This window comes from Bos grunniens, chromosome 24, assembly GCF_055505025.1.
Source record: "Bos grunniens cultivar Pamir isolate PY7600 chromosome 24, Bosgru_T2T1.0, whole genome shotgun sequence".
NCBI classification, from domain to species: Eukaryota; Metazoa; Chordata; class Mammalia; order Artiodactyla; family Bovidae; genus Bos; species Bos grunniens.
The window spans coordinates 2,354,896-2,373,366 of record NC_141188.1 but is presented as its reverse complement, the minus strand read 5'-3'; the positions used below and the strand labels follow the sequence as shown (position 1 = coordinate 2,373,366).

Genomic DNA, 18,471 nt, shown 5'->3' with positions numbered 1-18,471 from the left:
TACATGGGGGGACACCCGGGGGGCCACTCCTTCCCCTCAAGGGTTTCCTCTGGGATCGTCTTTAGGATGGCGCCCAGGCAAGACAGCAGGACCAAGGTGACCTGGCTACATTTGATGAGAGAAACCACACTTTGGGCATTTCCTCATAACTGCTGTCCCCAGACTGAGACTGGCCGGGAGGGGGCACACCGCGTCACGTGTCGGGGCCCCATCCTGGCTGCAGGAGAGCCTGCTGTCTGCTGCTCTTGGCCAGGCTCCTGGCTTTCACAGCGTCAGACTCAGAATCGCCTTTCTGTGCACTTTCCTTTTTTTTTCTGTCCACAGTAGCTGTTGCCAGCAAGCTGTAAACTACCGTATATCACTCAGGTTTAAGAACCTAAACTTTAAAACAAATTAAACTCTTGTTGACATTGTAATAAAAATCAGAATGGAATGGGCGGCTCAGTAGAAGCGAAGTTCAATTATTTTTGTGGATTTAAGATTGTTTTCTGGGATTCGCAGGCTCCCAGGGCAGCAAGTGATTTCCTCTTGGCAGACGGTCGGTCAGAGGAAAAGCGGTGGTGGCTGCAGAGGTGGCCGCGCGGGCCGTCACTTGAGTGTTTGCTCTGGCGGCACAGGGCCGTCTGCAGCCACGCTGGAAACGCAGCGTCCCGGCCGTGTTGGAGGGGAGATGTGCAGGCAGCTTTAAGGCATTTTAGTTAAAGAAAGGAGCTGAAATCACGTATGTCGGAGACTGCCTGTCACCTCGGTGTTCTGCTGGATGGAAGATGGCCCTGGGAGCACAGGCCATTGTCCTCCAGCACCCATCCACTGTCCAGGCAGCGAAGCACAGCACCCTCTGCCCTGCCTGGCAGCCCCCCCCAGGCCTGTCACCCCCCACACACACCCGTCACTTCCACATACCTGTCACCCCCACACACACCCGTCACCCCACACACACCCGTCACCCACCACCACACCCATCACCCCACACACACCCATCACCCCACACACACCCATCACTTCCACATACCTGTCACCCCCACATACACCCATCACCCCACACACACCCGTCACCCCCACACACACCATCACTTCCACATACCTGTCACCCCCAGACATATCCGTCACCCCGGACACACCCGTCACTCCCACACACACCTGTTGCTTCCACATACCTGTCACCCCACACACACCCATCACCCCACACACACCTGTCACCCACCACCACACCTGTCACCCCACACACACCCGTCACCCCACACACACCCATCACCCCACACACACCTGTCACCCACCACCACACCTGTCACCCCACACACACCCGTCACCCCCACACACACCCATCACTTCCACATACCTGTCACCCACCACCACACCCGTCACCCCCACACACACATCACCCCCACACACCCCTGTCACCCCCACACACCCTCGTCACCCCCAAACACACCCGTCATTTCGACATACCTGTCACCCCCACACACACCCATCACCCCACACACACCCATCACCCCCACACACACCCATCACTTCCACATACCTGTCACCCCACACACACCCATCACCCCACACACACCCATCACTTCCACATACCTGTCACCCCCACATACACCCGTCATCCCACACACACCCATCACCCCCACACACACCATCACTTCCACATACCTGTCACCCCCAGACATATCCGTCACCCCGGACACACCCGTCACTCCCACACACACCTGTTGCTTCCACATACCTGTCACCCCACACACACCCATCACCCCACACACACCTGTCACCCACCACCACACCTGTCACCCCACACACACCCGTCACCCCACACACACCCATCACCCCACACACACCTGTCACCCACCACACCTGTCACCCCACACACACCTGTCACCCCCACACACACCCATCACTTCCACATACCTGTCACCCACCACCACACCCATCACCCCCACACACACATCACCCCCACACACCCCTGTCACCCCCACACACCCTCGTCACCCCCAAACACACCCGTCATTTCGACATACCTGTCACCCACCACCACACCCATCACCCCACACACACCTGTCACCCACCACCACACCTGTCACCCCACACACACCCATCACCCACCACCACACCCGTCACCCACCACCACACCCGTCACCCCCACACACACATCACCCCCACACACCCCTGTCACCCCCACACACCCTCGTCACCCCCAAACACACCCGTCATTTCGACATACCTGTCACCCCCACACACACCCATCACCCCACACACACCCATCACCCCACACACACCCGTCACCCACACACACACCCGTCACCCCCACACATGCCCGTCACTTCCACATACCTGTCACCCCCACACATACCTGTCACCCCCACACACACCCGTCACCCACCACCACACCCGTCATTTCCACATACTTGTCACCCCCACACACACCCATCACCCCCACACATACCCATCACTTCCACATACCTGTCACCCACACACACACCTGTCACCCACCACCACACCCATCATTTCCACATACTTGTCACCCCCACACACACCCATCACCCCCACACACACCCGTCACCCCCACACAAACCCGTCACCCCACACACACACCCGTCACCCCATACACACACCCATCACCCCCACACACACCCGTCACCCCCACACACACACCTGTCACCCACACACATACCCGTCACCCACACACACACCCGTCACCCCACACACACCCGTCACGCCACACACACACCCATCACCCACACACACACCCGTTACCCACACACACCCATCACCCCACACACACTTGTCACCCCACCACCACTCCCGTCACCCCCCCATATACCCGTCACCCCCCACACACACCCATCACCCTCACACAAACCCATCAACCCCCACACACCCATCATATCCCACATACCTGTCACCCCTACACACACCGGTCACACCCCACCACGCCTATCACCTCCTACACCTGCGCCTATAACCCCCGAGCTATGACACCTCCTTCGTTCACCAAGATGGAGACAGTCGTTCCCATCAGATCACGTACCAGCTCTCTGTCCTGTACGTGGTTTCCTGCCACGATGCTGCAGAATTGTGAGCTGCAGAGAAGTATGTGGATGGAAACTCGGCAACAGGTTAGCCCGATGAGCCAGGTGGGCTCCTGCAAATGGGCTGTGGCCTGGGCTCTCCAGCAGCCTCTCACAGCATCACACCCCTGCCCTCGCCTGCCTTACGCTCTTCTGCACTGTGTCCTGTTTCTCTCTACGCAAGCCCAGGTTGGCTGTGAAGTCACGACTTGTGAGCCTTAAACATGCTGACGTCCCCTGGCCACCATTGGTTGGCTCGAGGTGTCCATTCACCACCATCACTTAAGTCTTCAGAGCCGGTGCTGAGGTCACCTAGGCTGCCTGGGGTGGTGAGGTCCTCAGTGGGTTCCTGCCTGTCCCCCACCCCAGACCCAGCAACACAGAGGGAAGGAAGGGGGCCGTGGGGTGCGAGCCTCACTCTGCAGATGGCGTCCAGCACTTCCTAACTGGTAGAGTAAGGAGGAGACTTAGAAACGCAGGATCCTTGGAGGAGGTTCCCTCACGGAGCCCTCCCTGTTCCTGGCTGCTTAGAGGACCCGTGGATTTAGAAACATGCCCTTGGATCCCAGTAGTTTGTAGCCCTTCTCACCACAAGGCTTTGCAGAAACGTGTGGGATTCCTGACCCAGGGCTTGCTGAATCTATAGAGTATTTGGATAAGACCATGCTCTTGTGCAGTGAGCTTGTCTGACGATTTGTGGACCAGGGGCCATGACCAGTGGGAAGGTGCTGAGCTCGGAGCCCCACTCCTGGCTCGAGAACTCCTGTCACTTCATCTCGGGTCTCTTCACGCCCTGTGGTGGAAATAGGCCCCTGATTTATCCTGAAGCTCAGTCTGAATCCCACATGAAGGCCCAGCACAGCTCGGGTATAGACACGACCCATCCAGAAGCCACTGGAAGGCCTCAGCGATCTTCAGTCTGAGCTGACACTAACTGTGAACAAATATCCTAGCTAGCTTGTTCTCCACATGCTGGTTCTTTGGTTTTGTTTTTTTGTTTTTGAAGAGCTATATCAAGGCTTCTTCAGAAATCAGATTTAGATAGAACATCTCTGGTGGTAGTGGATTAAGAATCCGCCTGCCAATGCAGGGGACACAGGTTGGACGCCTGAGCCAAGAAGGTTTCACAGGTCTCGGGCCGCTGCAGCACGTGCACCATGACCGCTGGAGCCCGTGCGCCTGGAGCTCGTGCTCCAAGACGAGAAGCCACCACAGTTAGAGTGCTGTGCGCCACAGTCCAGGCACCACAATGAAGAGCAGCCCCCGTCTCTGTGACTAGAACGCCTGCCTGCAGCAACAAAGACCCAGCGTGGCCAAAAATTAATTAATTAATGTTTAAAAGTGTTCTTCTGAAAAAAAAGAAATCTAATTTAGATAAACAGAGAAGGAAGTAATGCTAAGTTTCCAAGCTCTGCCCCACAGAAGGAAGATGCTGTGAAGTTACTGTGGCCATGACTTCACAGCTGGAGAACAAGAGCTCTGAGGCCTGCGGGGCCCAGACTCAGCCTTGGTGAGGCTCCTGGAAGAGAGTAATCCAACTTTCAAAGAGGACAGAAATCAACCGGTGTCTGCAGATTGCTGGCTCTGCTTGGGCATCGCAGGGTAGTCGAGGCACCTAACCGGATCAGACGCCTCACCCTAGGGAAGTTAGAGTGCAGTCAGGGAGAGCAGGTTAAACAGTGTTTAAAATATAAATAACAATTCTGGGAGACAGAGCCGTGCTCTAGACGGCCCCCTAGCACCTACCCGTGAGTCACAGAGGCCAGTGAATCCAGGTTTAGGTTTGGGACACTTGGAGGCCGTTTCAGAAGAAGCAGAGATGGAGCAAAGCCTCAGGGGCTGCGGCTTCTCTGCCTCCAGTGGCATCTCTGGGTCACATAGGAAGTGCAGTGTCGTCAGTGTGGGGGACACATTTCCAGCCTTGGTTCCACATCTGTTAAGTGCAGGCAAGGTCAACGGGTAGAACCTCCTCCAGAAACCAGCCTGTGAGACTCTCTGCGGGGAGGGTCCCTGGTCCCCTGTGCTGCCCAGTCCTCAGTCTGGGCGACCTTTCCAGGTGTTGGAAGGAAACGCAGGGGATCCCCTGCCCGGTCCCCCGAGGGGTGTGGGACCCAACCGCGCTCCTCCACGGGCTGCGACCTGAGACGGGGCCGCAGGGCTGGGGTCATGGGACTGGAGACCTGAGACCGGGCCGCGGGGCCGGGGTCATGGGACTGGAGACCTGAGACCGGGCCGCGGGGCCGGGGTCATGGGACTGGAGACCTGAGACCGGGCCGCGGGGCCGGGGTCGTGCGGCGAGGCCGCTCGTTTTCGTGGCCACCAGGGGCATGGCGTCATTACAGAGTCAATTAGAGTGCGTGTGTGCCAGTCCCGTTGATTTGATTTAGAGCAAGGAAAGCTCCAGTAATGTGCAATTACAAGAAACTTAATGGCCCTTTATACTGAAGGCAACTTCCATGGCACCTAATATACTTTGATGAATTACTCATTATGTGCAGTGTTGGAATAGCTTCTATAAAGATTAATAATTAGATAATCAATACAAAAATTCAATCTTGGTTTTTGCTTTTTTCCTACTCCAGGGTCAATATGTCCTGAAGATTATGGGACCTGTCTCATTTGCCCGAATTTTCTGCCTTCCTGCTTCGCTCTCTTTCCAATGTTTTCCAAATTAGGAGTTTAAGCATCGATTACCAAGTTGGTGTTGCACTTTTTCCTTCATGCCTTCTGTGGTTATTATTTTTTTTGTCCAAATCTTTATGGATCTGATCTTTATGGAATGAGCAAACAGGTTCTGCTGTCAGTGGGTTTTGTCAGCACTCAGGTACAGTTGACCCTCCAGGTGGGCTCGGTGCCACGAGGAGGTCAGGGGTTAGTGGGTGAGGCTGGCTGCAGGACTGAGTGTCCGGGTCACCCTGTGCGAGCTGGGCCTGAGCTGGGGTGGGGACGCAGGCAGACGTGACAGCTATGGTATTCAGGACCTGCCTGGGCCTGGTGAGGTTCTGGAGGGACTCTGGAGCCAGGAGGTTGGGCCTGCTGCCGTGTAGCAGCCGTGCCTGCGCCCTCGGAGACAAGGACATCCACCCCTCCATGCCCAGTGTGGAGGGCTCGGAGCTCCGAGACCGTTAGTTGACACTGAACTAGGGGCACTGCCCAGTGAGCAGGTGAGAGGTCCATGCCAGGCCCCTGCCACCAGCCTCGCCCCCCAGTGAGCAGCCGGAAGTTTTTAGCTGTCTGTCCACGGGCAGCCCAGGGCCTGCAGTACAAAAACCTCTTCTCAGAGATTTGAACGATAGTTCAGAATATTCTGAAGGTGAGGAAAGCGTGCTTTTCTGTCCACAGGGATGTGGGTGTGGACTTCAGCACAGCCGCTCTAGAGACTTCTCTTCCGTGGCACCCCAAAGGTTTCCTGTCTGCTCCCCTTCCTGCCCCCTGGCCAGCCCAGGGCTCCCCGGACGTTCGTGGGTGCGAACCAAGTCCCTGGGGTCTGCTTAGCATGTCCGGTCCCTGGGATCTTGTTAGAGCTTTCAGTGGGCCTGGGTGGGGCTCGGGGTCGGCCCCTCTGAGCTCAGGCGACACAGCGTCCCAGGGTGGGCCTGGGTGGGGCTCAGGGTCTGCCCCTCTGAGCTCAGGCGGCACAACGCCCCCAGGTGGCAGGAGCACCAGGCCTGGGCCGGGCGGGGCAGGCGGCCTGTCCTAGCAGGGTGGTGGGGTGATGGCCCAGCAGGGTGCAGGCCCTCGTGGTGCTGGTCATCGTGGGGTGGCGGGTGCTGGGTCTGCCTGTCCCCTGCTCCCTTCTGACCCTGGTGCTTCATTATGAAACGGGACAGAAGAAGCAGCATGCGGGCCCCTGGCCCCTTTCCAGGTTCCCCGCCTGGGGGAGGGAGAGCGGCAGTCACCCCTCTGCCCCGTGTTGCCTTTAGACGCAGTCATCCTCTCATCCGCCATGTGCAGATGCAGTCACACCTGACAGACCTACTGCTGATGCTCGGGGGGCTGATGGCTTAGTTCAAGGTCACGGTTAGCTTTGAGGCGGGCTTTCTCTTCCTGCGAACCCAGGTTCCCGGAGCTTCCTTCATGGGCGGCATCTTCTGACCAAAACTGGTGCTGGCTGGGAGGTCGTGGATCCTGTGCCGGGTGGTCCCGAGAGCCCCAGACTCAGAGCGGGCACCTCTGACCTCACTGACCTCCTCCCCTGCCCCACAGAGAAGGACCGGCCCCACGCTGGCTGTCGTGGGTCCAGGGGTGCCTGCAGCTGGGGAGGGGCCCGAGCTCCCAAAGCCAGGGATGGGGCACGCCTGCCAAACCCACAGCGGCTCCTTGTCCAGCCCCATTTATTCAATTTTACTTTTTAATTAAACGGGTCTCTTAATTTTTTTTATTTTTCCAACTCTGTTAATTGTCGGAATAGGAACTTCATCACTGGGGCAATGTGTCCCCCGGCGGCACAGAGCAGGCCCTGGAAAAGTGCTTGTCGGTGGTTTAATGACCCCAGTGAGCAACGCGGAGCGAGCTTGGCAAGGGTAGAATAATGGCCCGGGTCACGGGGAGAGCGCCCACCGCACACACCAGCAGGAGGCCAGGGGCGGGCGGGGACCCTCCTGCCACGCGGCCCCCGCTCCCCACGGACGCTGCAGTTTCCACACGGGCCGCTTGCGTTATTTGGAGTATTCAGGCTAAATGAGGAAGCGGCCATGGAGGCAGGACAATTATTCTGTTTTAATGGCTGGCAGCCCCGCGTAACAGAGGTGCCTGTCAGGGCCAACCCACATCCAGCTGGGAGGGTCATGTTTTATTAAAACCGTGACTGTTGTCATCCAGCCCCTCCACTGTCCCATTCTCTCCTTCCAAAAATAGCAGGCCCCGTGGCAGTGGCTTATTATGATTAAAAAGATAAAAATAAGTGAAGGCTGAAATAGGTCCAGGACACCCGAGGTAACATGAGAACTTACTTTTTAATGAAACTTGAGAAACTGTTTTATTTTCCACTGCCTCACAAAGCATCTCTGGAAAAAAAGAAAAAGTGAAGAATGATTTTAGTACTGTTGCAACTCTGCATTTTCAGAATTACAACAGTTGTGATGCGCACGTGGCAAAATCACCATTTTCAGCCCAGAGTCTTGCAGGGTGGCACCTCCTCAGGGAGGGACAGGAGCTGTGGGTGGACTAGGCATGGTCACACTGGACACGGAGGCCACTGGACCTGGGAGACTGACCAGTGCCCACCTGTGAGGGAGGTGGACTTGCCACGAGGTCGCCTCTTCTCAGGAAACTGAACGCCCACACGCAGCCACACCTCATGCTTCCTGCACAGGGCACGCACTCCCCTGGTGCCTCTGCTCTCTGAACTGTGGCCTTGGCTTAGCTCAAGTCCACAGAGATGCCCTTAATGACAACCGAGTGTGCCTGCCTGTGTCCAGTGCAAACGGGGACACGTCCATCCCATTGGTGACGGAATCACAGCAGTGAACGTCCTTACGTCTGCAAGGACACACAGCCACCAGCAAGGGCTTTCTTACCCAGGAATCACCAGGTTTGCAGGCAAGCACAGCAAACATGATCCGGAGACTTCCTAGAAGTTCCTTAAGAATAGATCCGGCTGAGACGTTTCTGCTTCCGTCCACCGAAATTATCATCCTCTTAAGTTACATACTAACTTTGGCCAAAGGTGCATTTTCTGGGAAAGTTAGCAGATACTTTTTTAAATTATCTTTTAGTTGTAGGAATGGGAAAGAATATCCTTCCTGTTTTGCTTTGCTCTTCAGAAAGCTATTTTGGTTTTCTCTTAAAAATAAGAATGATTTTGATGACTTGATCTCTAGAAGGATGTGCGTTTTTCTGCCCCTTGAAGGAAGATAGAGTGAAGAAATAATAGTTGCTCTTGTGCCATATATTTATTTATGTGCCATATTTAATTTGATCATGAGCTTTGATGGAAAGTCATGGCAACTCGTACAGCATGGGCTGGTGTGTTCGAGCTGGGATGGGGACAGAATTCTGTGGGAACCCCTTGGGGAAGTCACCAAGACCTTCTTTGTTTTTTATATTGCTCTTGTCTAAAGGACAATGATGCTCTAAAGAACCAGGTCTCTTCATTAAAAAACCAACATCACAGCATGTTGTAAAACCAGAAACGGAAAGAATGACAGTGTGCCTGCTGGGCTGACTCGTTTGCTAAGTAGCAGTAGATAAATATTGTGAGTTTTTAAAAACCCGTAGTATAGTTTGATTCCTTATTGGAACTAACCTAACTATCAAAAAAGAGATGTTTTAAAGTGTATGTAGTTAGGTATGTAATTTTGAGAAGGAAATGGCAATCCACTCCAGTATTCTTGCCTGGAGAATCCCATGGACAGAGGGGTCTGGCAGGCTATAGTCCATGGGGTCACAAAGAGTTGGACACGACTAAGTGACTAACACACACACACAGGTATGTAATTAGGCATTATATCAACAAATAACGTTTTTTTTAATTGACACAAAAGTGTTATTTATAAGGTATGGTCCTTCTCTGAGTAAGTTGATTTGAAGGCAGGGAGTAAACTGTGTGGTGAGGTTAATGTTGCTGAGCTAGATTCTTACCTCTGAGCCCAAACCCAGGCCTGAGAGGCCAGGCTGACAGCTGTGTGAAGACAGCCGGAAGCGTCTGACACCTGCTTCTCCTGGCCCTTCCCGCCCCGTGCCCACCAGGGCCCCTGCAGCAGGAGAGCAGAGCCCGCCGCCCGCGTGAACAGGCCGCTGCCCCGCGTGTCCCTGCGGCCGCGTCCAGCGAGAAACCAGCTGGTGTCTGTGACCCACTCGGGGACGTGGCGATGTCCTCGTTAACCTGAGAAACCTGCACGGGCACTGTTCTGACAGCACAGGGGTCCACACGGGACATCAGGAACGTGGAAATTGAGAGCGGAGGGGGCCGGTCCCGCGTCCCGTTTTGTGTCCCATGGTTGAACCCAGACTTCGCAGTGGCTTTAGAGCAGGGCGGCCGCCCCTCACACAGGTTCTCTCTTACCGGCAGGCAGTCGGTAACTGAGAGTTCCCTGGAAGGCGCTAGAGCAGCTCTGCTCCCTCTGCGGAGGCCGGAGGCGAGGCTGATGGGGCCTCCTCAGCCACCGTCCCGCTGCGCGGACACAGACCAGACCCCAGGGCCGCCCTGCCGCCAGCCTCCAGGCGCAGGCTGTGGTGAGCCAGCCCGCGCGGTGAGGCGACCGGCGTGTCTCCTGGCCCCTGGTCCCGTCCACGGCGATGCGAACAGTAACCGCTCCAGGGGGCTGGGAGACACCGCGTCACGCCTCGCTTTCCCCCGCGCACAGAACTCGGGTCCAGGAGGGGTCTGTTTCTCCATCGACGATTCACTGGGCGGGAAGGGCCTCAGGCACGCCCGCGTCTTCACCGCGGGACCTCAGGCCCCGGGGGCAGGCGCTCCCTCAGGAAGCTGGGGGCCGGGGGAGGACGCCCCGGCGGCCTGTGCAGCCTGGCCCTGCCACACTTTGTGTTCTGACTCTGATCACGTGTCGTCCTGTATCTCCCGGGGTCTCGGGGACCTGCTGGTGTCAGGACCCTGGGTTTTCCATCGTACTCATTCTTTCCTCTCTCAGAGCAAAGTGATACTACTATCACCACGTTCAAAGTCCCGATATTTAGAGTCAAACCCAGAAGCACACATACCGCGTCTTCACTTAGGGTAGGAAGTGGGGCACTTGGTGATAAAGTCTCGGATAGATAAGGTGGGGACACTGGCGATGAGGAGCCACCTCGGGGCCGTGGGAGTGAGAAGTGACCATAAGCAGGAGGACGTGTGGATGGTGGGCAGCTGCCACTTGGATGTCAGACCTTAAAACCAGGTAGAGCCTGCTGGAGCCGCGAGAAGCCTGTCAGGCGGGAGCAGCTCTCAGAGCCCCCTGCCTGTCCGCGCCTTGTGCAGGCCCTGCTGCGGGGGCGTGGTGCTGTTTCTGAGGCCACACTGGCGGGCCCCTCCTGGCACTGGACCCGCACCCACAGCACCCCTTTGAAGGCACCAGGCTCAGCTTCCCACAATATGGGAGCCGGGGCTGGCAGCCCACGTGCGGCTCCTCCAGGTCAGGGGAAATGGTCACCACACAGACCCTGTGGATTCCTTGGTCGCCTGCAACGTCTCTCCCTTAAAAAAAGTTTCTAAAGCACAGAAAAGCAATACAGGAAAAACGAAAGACGAAGTCTTTCTGGCTCAAACAGTGTACTGTGTGTGTATGTGTGATGGTGGGTGGGTGTGGATTTTTTGTTTTGAAAACATGCCGCGGAAAAGGAGACGAGAGACTGTGGCCTTACACAGCCTCCCTGGCCTCTGTGTTCTGAGCACCTTGCGGGTGAGGACGGTGAGAGTCACGGGCAGAGAGGGCCTGGGGGGGCCGACCCTGCAGGAGGGTGGGCGAGCAGGGCTTTGCTGGCCTGGCTGTCAGGGTCCCCACCCCTGTGTGCATCTCCCCGGCCTTTCTGACTTTCATAGTCATGACTGAGAAAGAGCAGGTCACACGGCCCTGTGGAGCCCGAGGGAGCAGTCTTGAAGCTTCCAGACCCGGAGCAGTCTCGAAGCTTCTAGACCCGTAGTGTGTGCAGGTGAGGAGGGGCGGCCCCAGGCTGAGGTCACCAGGTCAGGGTCTCAGCTTCTCGCCTTCTCTCAAGGGCCAGGATGGCTGAGCCTCCCCACCTTTACCTCCGTAGGATTGCTGCAGGATCAAGAATAATACACATGCAAGGGCTTAGCAACTAACCGTAGGAGTTGGGTAAATAGTTTGTTCACTCCTTATGATCTGTCTTGAGATCTGTAGTTGCATTCAGAAACCAAGAATTCAGAAACGTGGGAACATTTACTTAAAGGTCAGACGTTGAAAGGAGAGAAATATGTAAAAAACTACTCAGACTCGCGATTCCTTTTAGGTTTGCTCTGTTCTCAAGATAGTCACACGGAGCCCACGGGGGAAACCGCAGGGATGAGCCATGGTGTTTCAGCACAACAGCAGGCTCTGATGCCAGCTACTCTCAAAGCGGTGTCAAAAGAAAGCCAAATACTTTACTTTAAAAGGACTTTTCACCTTATTAGTGAATTTGCACACTCGCTTATGAATAGCAGAGACATCTTTCTATGGTTTCAGGAAGGATATAGTTAACATTTACCAGTGTTAGTCAAGTACAGGTGAAAACTATGCCTGTGTTTTGTACATGTTAGTTTTGGTATTTTTTAAAAAAATGCTAACTTCCTTTTCACTCAATCCCATATTTATAGAGAGGTGGATTTGTGTATGGGCATCAGATATACACATCCTGCGTCTATATCCCAGATTAAAACAACAATTCAAACTGCCACATAAGTTTTAGGAAAAAAACAATTGTTTCCACCTCAGGAGCATTTTAGAGAAAAATTAAATATAAGGGAAAAAACCCTTATTAAATTGTGGTATAACAGCTCACCACATCCTGTTGCAGGGACAATCTGACGTGAAACACAGCAAAGGTTCCTCTTTCAGGTCCCTCACGATCCGGGAGGGTCACATGTTACCTGCAGTTCAAAATACTTCTGTAAAGAAAAAAAAAACCTCTGTGTCGGTGGAAAAGCTGAATAAGAAGATGGAAATTATCAGTAGAGAGAAGACATTGTGGGAAACCGTAGGTGTCTTCGGCACAACCATATCAAAGAGGGAAAGCCACCCCCGAAATAACCCACACAGAGCCCCGGGGCCGGGCCTGATGCGGGCTCGGACCCATGACCTCACGGAGGGAAGATAGGAAGTCGTGGCTGGGAGGACCGGGCCGGGACCCTATGCTCCACTTCCCACCCTCCATCAGGGCCCCTCTACCTCAGCCCTACCCTGACCTCGTCTTTCTTCATCCACCTATGAAATAGGGCCATCATGGCTTCCCTGCAGGGCTCCTACTCAAACTGTGTCTGTGGAAGGAAGTGAGGTCTGAGCGCCCATCCTCAGCCCCGGGGGCCCTTATGGGAAGCGTCACCCACCAGGGCTTGCTGGTCTTCCGCCTTTCCTTTGGGCAGCTTCCCGGCTCAGGCCACAGTGCTCAGGGAAGATGCAGGAGGCTGTGTGGAGAGCTGGGGGTTGGTTCTTGAGTCTGTTCCTAAGAGGAGTGACCCACTGTGACCCCAGCCTGCCCTTGCCAGTCATGGGCAGCGCTGGGTCCAGCCAATGACATGTCAACAGGAGGCTCATCAGAGGCCCCAGCCGATGGTGATGGGCAGGAGCTCTGCTCCCACCCTGGCCCCTGAGCCTCTCCTGGGGGCTCCCCATGGGACCAGGCCTCACTTATTGCAGAGCCCTGCACTGGTCTCCTCTCTGGGCCCAGAATGTCCGGGATATGCATCTTCACTACACCCCCCACCCCCACCACGGGCACCCCCTTAAAGGTTCAGGTGCCCCAGTAGGCAAAAGGGGAAGCCCACCGCTTAGGTTTCTTCCCCTTTTATCTCGTCAAACAGATGTTATTTTTCCTGTGGTCTCTCTAACCCTGAGTAAAGATTCTCAGCTACTCCACTGGCTGCCTTACTAACCCTCAGAGCTCCCTCCCAACCCCTCACTTTTACCCTCAGATGGGGAAAAAATGGAAACAGTGACAGGTTTTCTTGGGCTCCAAAATCACTATGGACAGTGACTGAAGTCATAAAAGTAATAGATGCTTACTCCTTGGAAGAAAAGCTTTGACAAACCTAGACAGCATTAGAAAGCAGAGACATCACTTTTCAGACAAAAGTCCATATAGTCAAAGCTATGGTTTTTCCAATAATCATGTACTAATGTGAGAATGGGATCATAAAGACAGCTGAGTACCAAAGAATTGATGCTTTTGAACTGTGGTGTTGGAGAAGACTCTTGAGAGTCTTTGGACACCAAGGAAATCAAACCAGGCAATCCTAAAAGAAATCAACCCTGAATATTCATTGGAAAGACTGATGCTGAAGTTGAAGCTCCAATACTTTGGCCACCTGATGCAAAGAGCCAACTCATTGGAGAAAACCTTGATGCTGGAAAAGATTGAAGGCAGGAGAAGGGGACGCAGAGGATGAGATGGTTGGATGGCATCAGCGACTGGATGGGCATGAGTTTGAGCAAGCTCCAGGAGTTGGTGAAGGACAGGGAAGCCTGGCATGCTGCAGTCCATGGGTTGCAAAGAGTCGGACATGACTTAGCAACTATACAACAATATTACCTCTCAGCTCTCCCTCCCAGTTCCAGTCATTATTGCCCATCAGATATTTTTCAGCCATCTATTCCTGAGCTTACTAGACTGCTCTGAGATTTCCATTTTCCTAAAACTGGGAAGGCAGAGCCAGACTCTGGGTGGTGTGACTGACCTCCACCCCCACCCCGCTTCAGGTGGGGTCGACCAGTGTTCGCACTATGAAATCTTTGCCTTGAAGCATGACAGCTGATTTCTGTTCTGGGATGGAGCTGGCCCCACTGCCTCCGTTACCCCTTCTCAGTAGTAGCTGTCACCCAGTGGGAGAGACCCTGACCTGCGTGGCCCCAAACCTGCTTCTTTTCTCGGAAAAGTTTAGGCAGCCCCACCAGGCCCCTGGCCTTGGGTTGTTTTAGGACAAAATGAGGTGATGGTCAGGAAAGCGCCCCGTAAGCCGTCCAGTGCCCAGTGAGGACAGTGTGAACGGCTCTTCCGTGCCTGTGCTGCCACAGGATGCCCGCCGGCCCCCGCACATACGGGCTCTACCGCTTCCGTGCCCCCCGACTTCCGCCCCGTGCCGCACGTACGCTCTCTACCGCGTCCGCACCAGCTTCCACCTAGCCACACAACACTGCACGTAGGCTCTCTACCGCGTCCGCACCCGCCTCCACCCCGCCACCCACCACTGCACCTAGGCTCTCTACCAAGTCCGCGCCCCCCTCCACCCCGCCCTCGCGCGTCCACGCTCCCCTCCACTCCATTCCCCTCTCTGAATGCGCGCGCTCGCACTCTCTCACTCTCTCGCTGTCTCTCTCGTATGTTCCGCGTTGCCCTGGGGCAGAGACACCCTGCGTGCAGTTGAGGCCCATCCTGACCTTGACCAAACCTTAGAGAGACTCGGGTCCTGTGGCTGCCTTTTGTCAGAATGACCTTGCGGGGCAGCGCTCGGGAGAGATGGACTAGACTTAGTGGACTTAGGAGCACAGAGGCCGAACCTGGAGGAAACGGAGGAGCTGCTGGCCCGGGGGCCCGTGTCGCCCCCCCCGCCCTCCCTGCCCCAAGCCCTCGGGGACCCGTGAGCCAAGGCAGGGGCATGTGGCCTCACCCGCCGAGGGTGCACTGGCCGAGGGTTGTGGAGGCAGCTGCCGCCTGTCCAGCGTTTCCCGCATGCGGCCAGGGCCATCGGCAGAGGACATGTGACCACCTGTCGGACAGCCCTGTCAGTCCGGGCGTGTCGCTGTTGGCCACTGCCTGGCACCCCCACCCCCCACGTGCCCCTCCTCGGGAGGGGCCCGGCTCCAGGGTCCACAGGGCCAGCAAATTCTGTTGTCGGTTCCCGTGACACAATTCCTGGTTCCCCACTGTGCTTTATTATTGTTATTCTTAAAAATACTTGGCGGGTAGGGGGGGTGTTGAAAAGCAGTTTAGGGAAGGGAGTGGGCTCGGAAACGCGCCCCACTGATTGCTCCGGGAAGCCGCCCTCGGCCTGCCGGGGCCTCAGCAGAAACACACGGTTTATCTGCCGGCAGAGGGGAGCCCGGGCAGTTCCGTGACGCGAGCACATCCCCACCTCTGAGCCCTGCGAGCGGTGCCGACAGCCTCCCGGTGACATTTCCCATACGTGCCGTCGGGGGTGGGGGCGGACAGAGGGAGGTTGCCGGTCCCTCCCGAGGCCTCTGCCAGCTCCGCTCATTTCCTCCCCGGCTGCCAAAAATCACAGACCGGTGGTGGACACGGACAAGGGAACAGAGGTGAAGGAACAGCCCCGAACAAAGGGAGGCTCAGGCCGGGCAGTCAGCCCTCCTTCCCAAACTGCCCTGAGCCGACTGACCACGAGGCCGCTGCGAGGGGCCCACGGGGCGTGGACTTCAAGCGGTGCTTCCACGGCCGGTGTTTATCTGTTGGTTTTTCAAACCTGCGTGAGCACAGATGGCTCCCTGCCCCGGCTCAGCGGTCAGAACCTGACTCAGGCCCCTGGTCTCAGCCCGAGTACTGGCCCTGCGGTCACAGCCCCGGGTCTGGGGCAGCCGTGTCCTGCTGGCTCAGGACTCATTCTCAGGGGACAACTTTTCACAGGCTGAACATAACTGACTGATGGGATTTCAGTCAGTTTCACAAGTTTACGTGAACTTGTGTGTGGAGTCCTGTCCCTCTGACGCTCTCTCTACTTTTGTTTTCTTACAGTAAATGAGATAATCCGGAATGACCTCTCCAGCACCAACATCCACTCGTAGTTGGCAGCGTGGACTCTCAGAGGCTGCGTGGTGTCTGTCTGTTCCACGGTGATGACTCTGAGTCAACAAACTGAATCCATACCTGGTACCACTGGGAGCTTCCACCGCAGTGAAGGCTCAGGTCACTTGTGCAAAGAAGTAGCCCAAGGAAGGAAGGACCGATCCCTCTTCTGAAGGAAAGTCACCTCAAGAAGGAAACGAAAGTGGGTGGGTGGGGGGAGCACGGAAGACAGACCTCGTGACGCTGCCCTCGTGGCCTCAACCTGACATGGCGGCCGCCCCGAGCCGCGCCCTTCAGGCACCCTGGATTTTTCAGTGGAAGTGCCTTATTTCAGCCGACCACAGCGGCTGGGCACTGTGGAATCAAGCGCTGATGTGGCTCCCAGGAGGGCATTTGTAGGAGCAGAAGCTGTAGGACGTTTCGTCACGAGGCTTTATCCTTTGTATAAGTTAAAAGAATACTGGAGGACTGGGCATTGTGAGGAAACCCTGGCACGTTTCCTACTTTCTCACCTCTTCCTGGGCTGTAACATACAATTCTGTTGCCTTACTCAGCGTGTTTCAGAACTGCTCCAAAGTGTCATCTCAGATCTCGTGACTGCCTTCCCTCCCCTGTGTTACTCAGACCATAGGGTTGTTCATTGTAGCATGTTAGGATTTTGTTTTTAATCTGGCTTCAAACATAGCACAGGTAAGTTGAATAGCACAAGATAGGCTACTGGACAAAAAGAGAAATCTCTCTGTCTTGGGATAGGTCTCGTATTTGCATGTGTGTACATATATAGGCATATATTTATGGTGAATATAACCGACGTGGTGACATTCAGTCTCCACCCGGCAAGGGCGTCCGTGTCAGCAATAACCAGTATCCGTTTTGGAAAATAGACCCGAGGCTCAAAATCCAGCTCCCCGTAGCCACGTCCGTGGGGGCGCCCCGCGGCCCCGGGAGGTCTGCGTCTCGGGTCTCCTGCAGTTAACCAAGCACTTTAGAACCAGAAAAGGTGCATCCATGATATCGGCTGTTACCAAATGGCAGAATTGGAAAGGAACTGTAAATAGTGTTACAGAAGGAGTGTAATATATTTGTTCCGCTGTAAGATCATTCTTTCACAAAAGCCTTTTAACTGCTTCATCTGAAGAAACCATTACCAAAAACAGCGTTTTACTATGTGGTGACTCTAGTGTTTCCAGACTAGTTACTGTTAACATAGGTTAGTGTGAGCTTTACTACTGCATTTTGTACCCATAACAGCTTATTACGCGTTATTGCTAGCCGTGACCTGTTGTTTCACATAACCAAAAAGCATGGTTTAATGATAACACCTTTAACCTGATAACTGTGCCTTAGGAACTCACGCCCCCTGCTGGAACGTGGCCGAATTGCACCCTCGGGGGAGGTGACACATCCTGTCCCCAAACTCAAGCGTTTCAGTGGGGAAGGCGCTCTCCCACAGAAAGAATTATTTTTAAAATGTTGTTCTGTACGACTATGTCTTACTTGTTTTTTAAGTCACAGAAACGAAATCCTGAAAGCCATATTTGTAACATTCGCACATTACTGTGAAGCGCTGACGGTATATGGCTTCCCGTACATAGCGCCCCCTCCCCGCCCCCCTCACCCTGCTTGGAGCCCCGTCCTGCATTTAGCCTCCTAGGAATTGCATGAGACGTTTCTCGGGAGACACGAAAGGAGATGTTTGATACTGTGTTAGCTCTCTTTGTAGGTAGAAAATAGATCCAATAAAGCAATATTTTTCTTTTTTTTTTTTTGCTGGACCATCTTAGTCAGACTGTGATTCATTCCACGCATGGAAAAATCCTCTTTGTTCTTAAGCGGGTTTTCTGCCGTAGGTCCGTGTGCTTGTGTTTGTAGAAGGGCTTCCCGTCGTCCAGCTGCGCGTGTGAGGCGTTTTCTCACCTCCTTACATGTCAGGAAGGCCACCCTGGGAGGCGTGGATGTGAGCGGCGTCCCCAGTGCTTAGATGGCATGTCAGAAATGCTTCTCCAGGCCCCGTGGAGAG

General features: G+C 55.0%; 1 protein-coding gene across 4 annotated transcripts in view; it reads left to right on the top strand.

Annotated features, from left to right (window-relative positions):
- The window catches only part of NFATC1 (nuclear factor of activated T cells 1), an 88,695-nt gene extending 70,469 nt beyond the window's left edge, over positions 1-18,226 (top strand). For all 4 annotated transcript variants that reach the window (XM_086372089.1, XM_086372087.1, XM_086372088.1 and 1 more), the window contains exon 10: positions 16,401-18,226. In XM_086372089.1, the coding sequence (XP_086228215.1) occupies positions 16,401-16,403 (3 nt within the window). In that variant the 3' untranslated portion in view covers positions 16,404-18,226. The remainder of the gene's footprint in view (positions 1-16,400) is intronic.
- Positions 18,227-18,471: the final 245 nt, after the last annotated feature.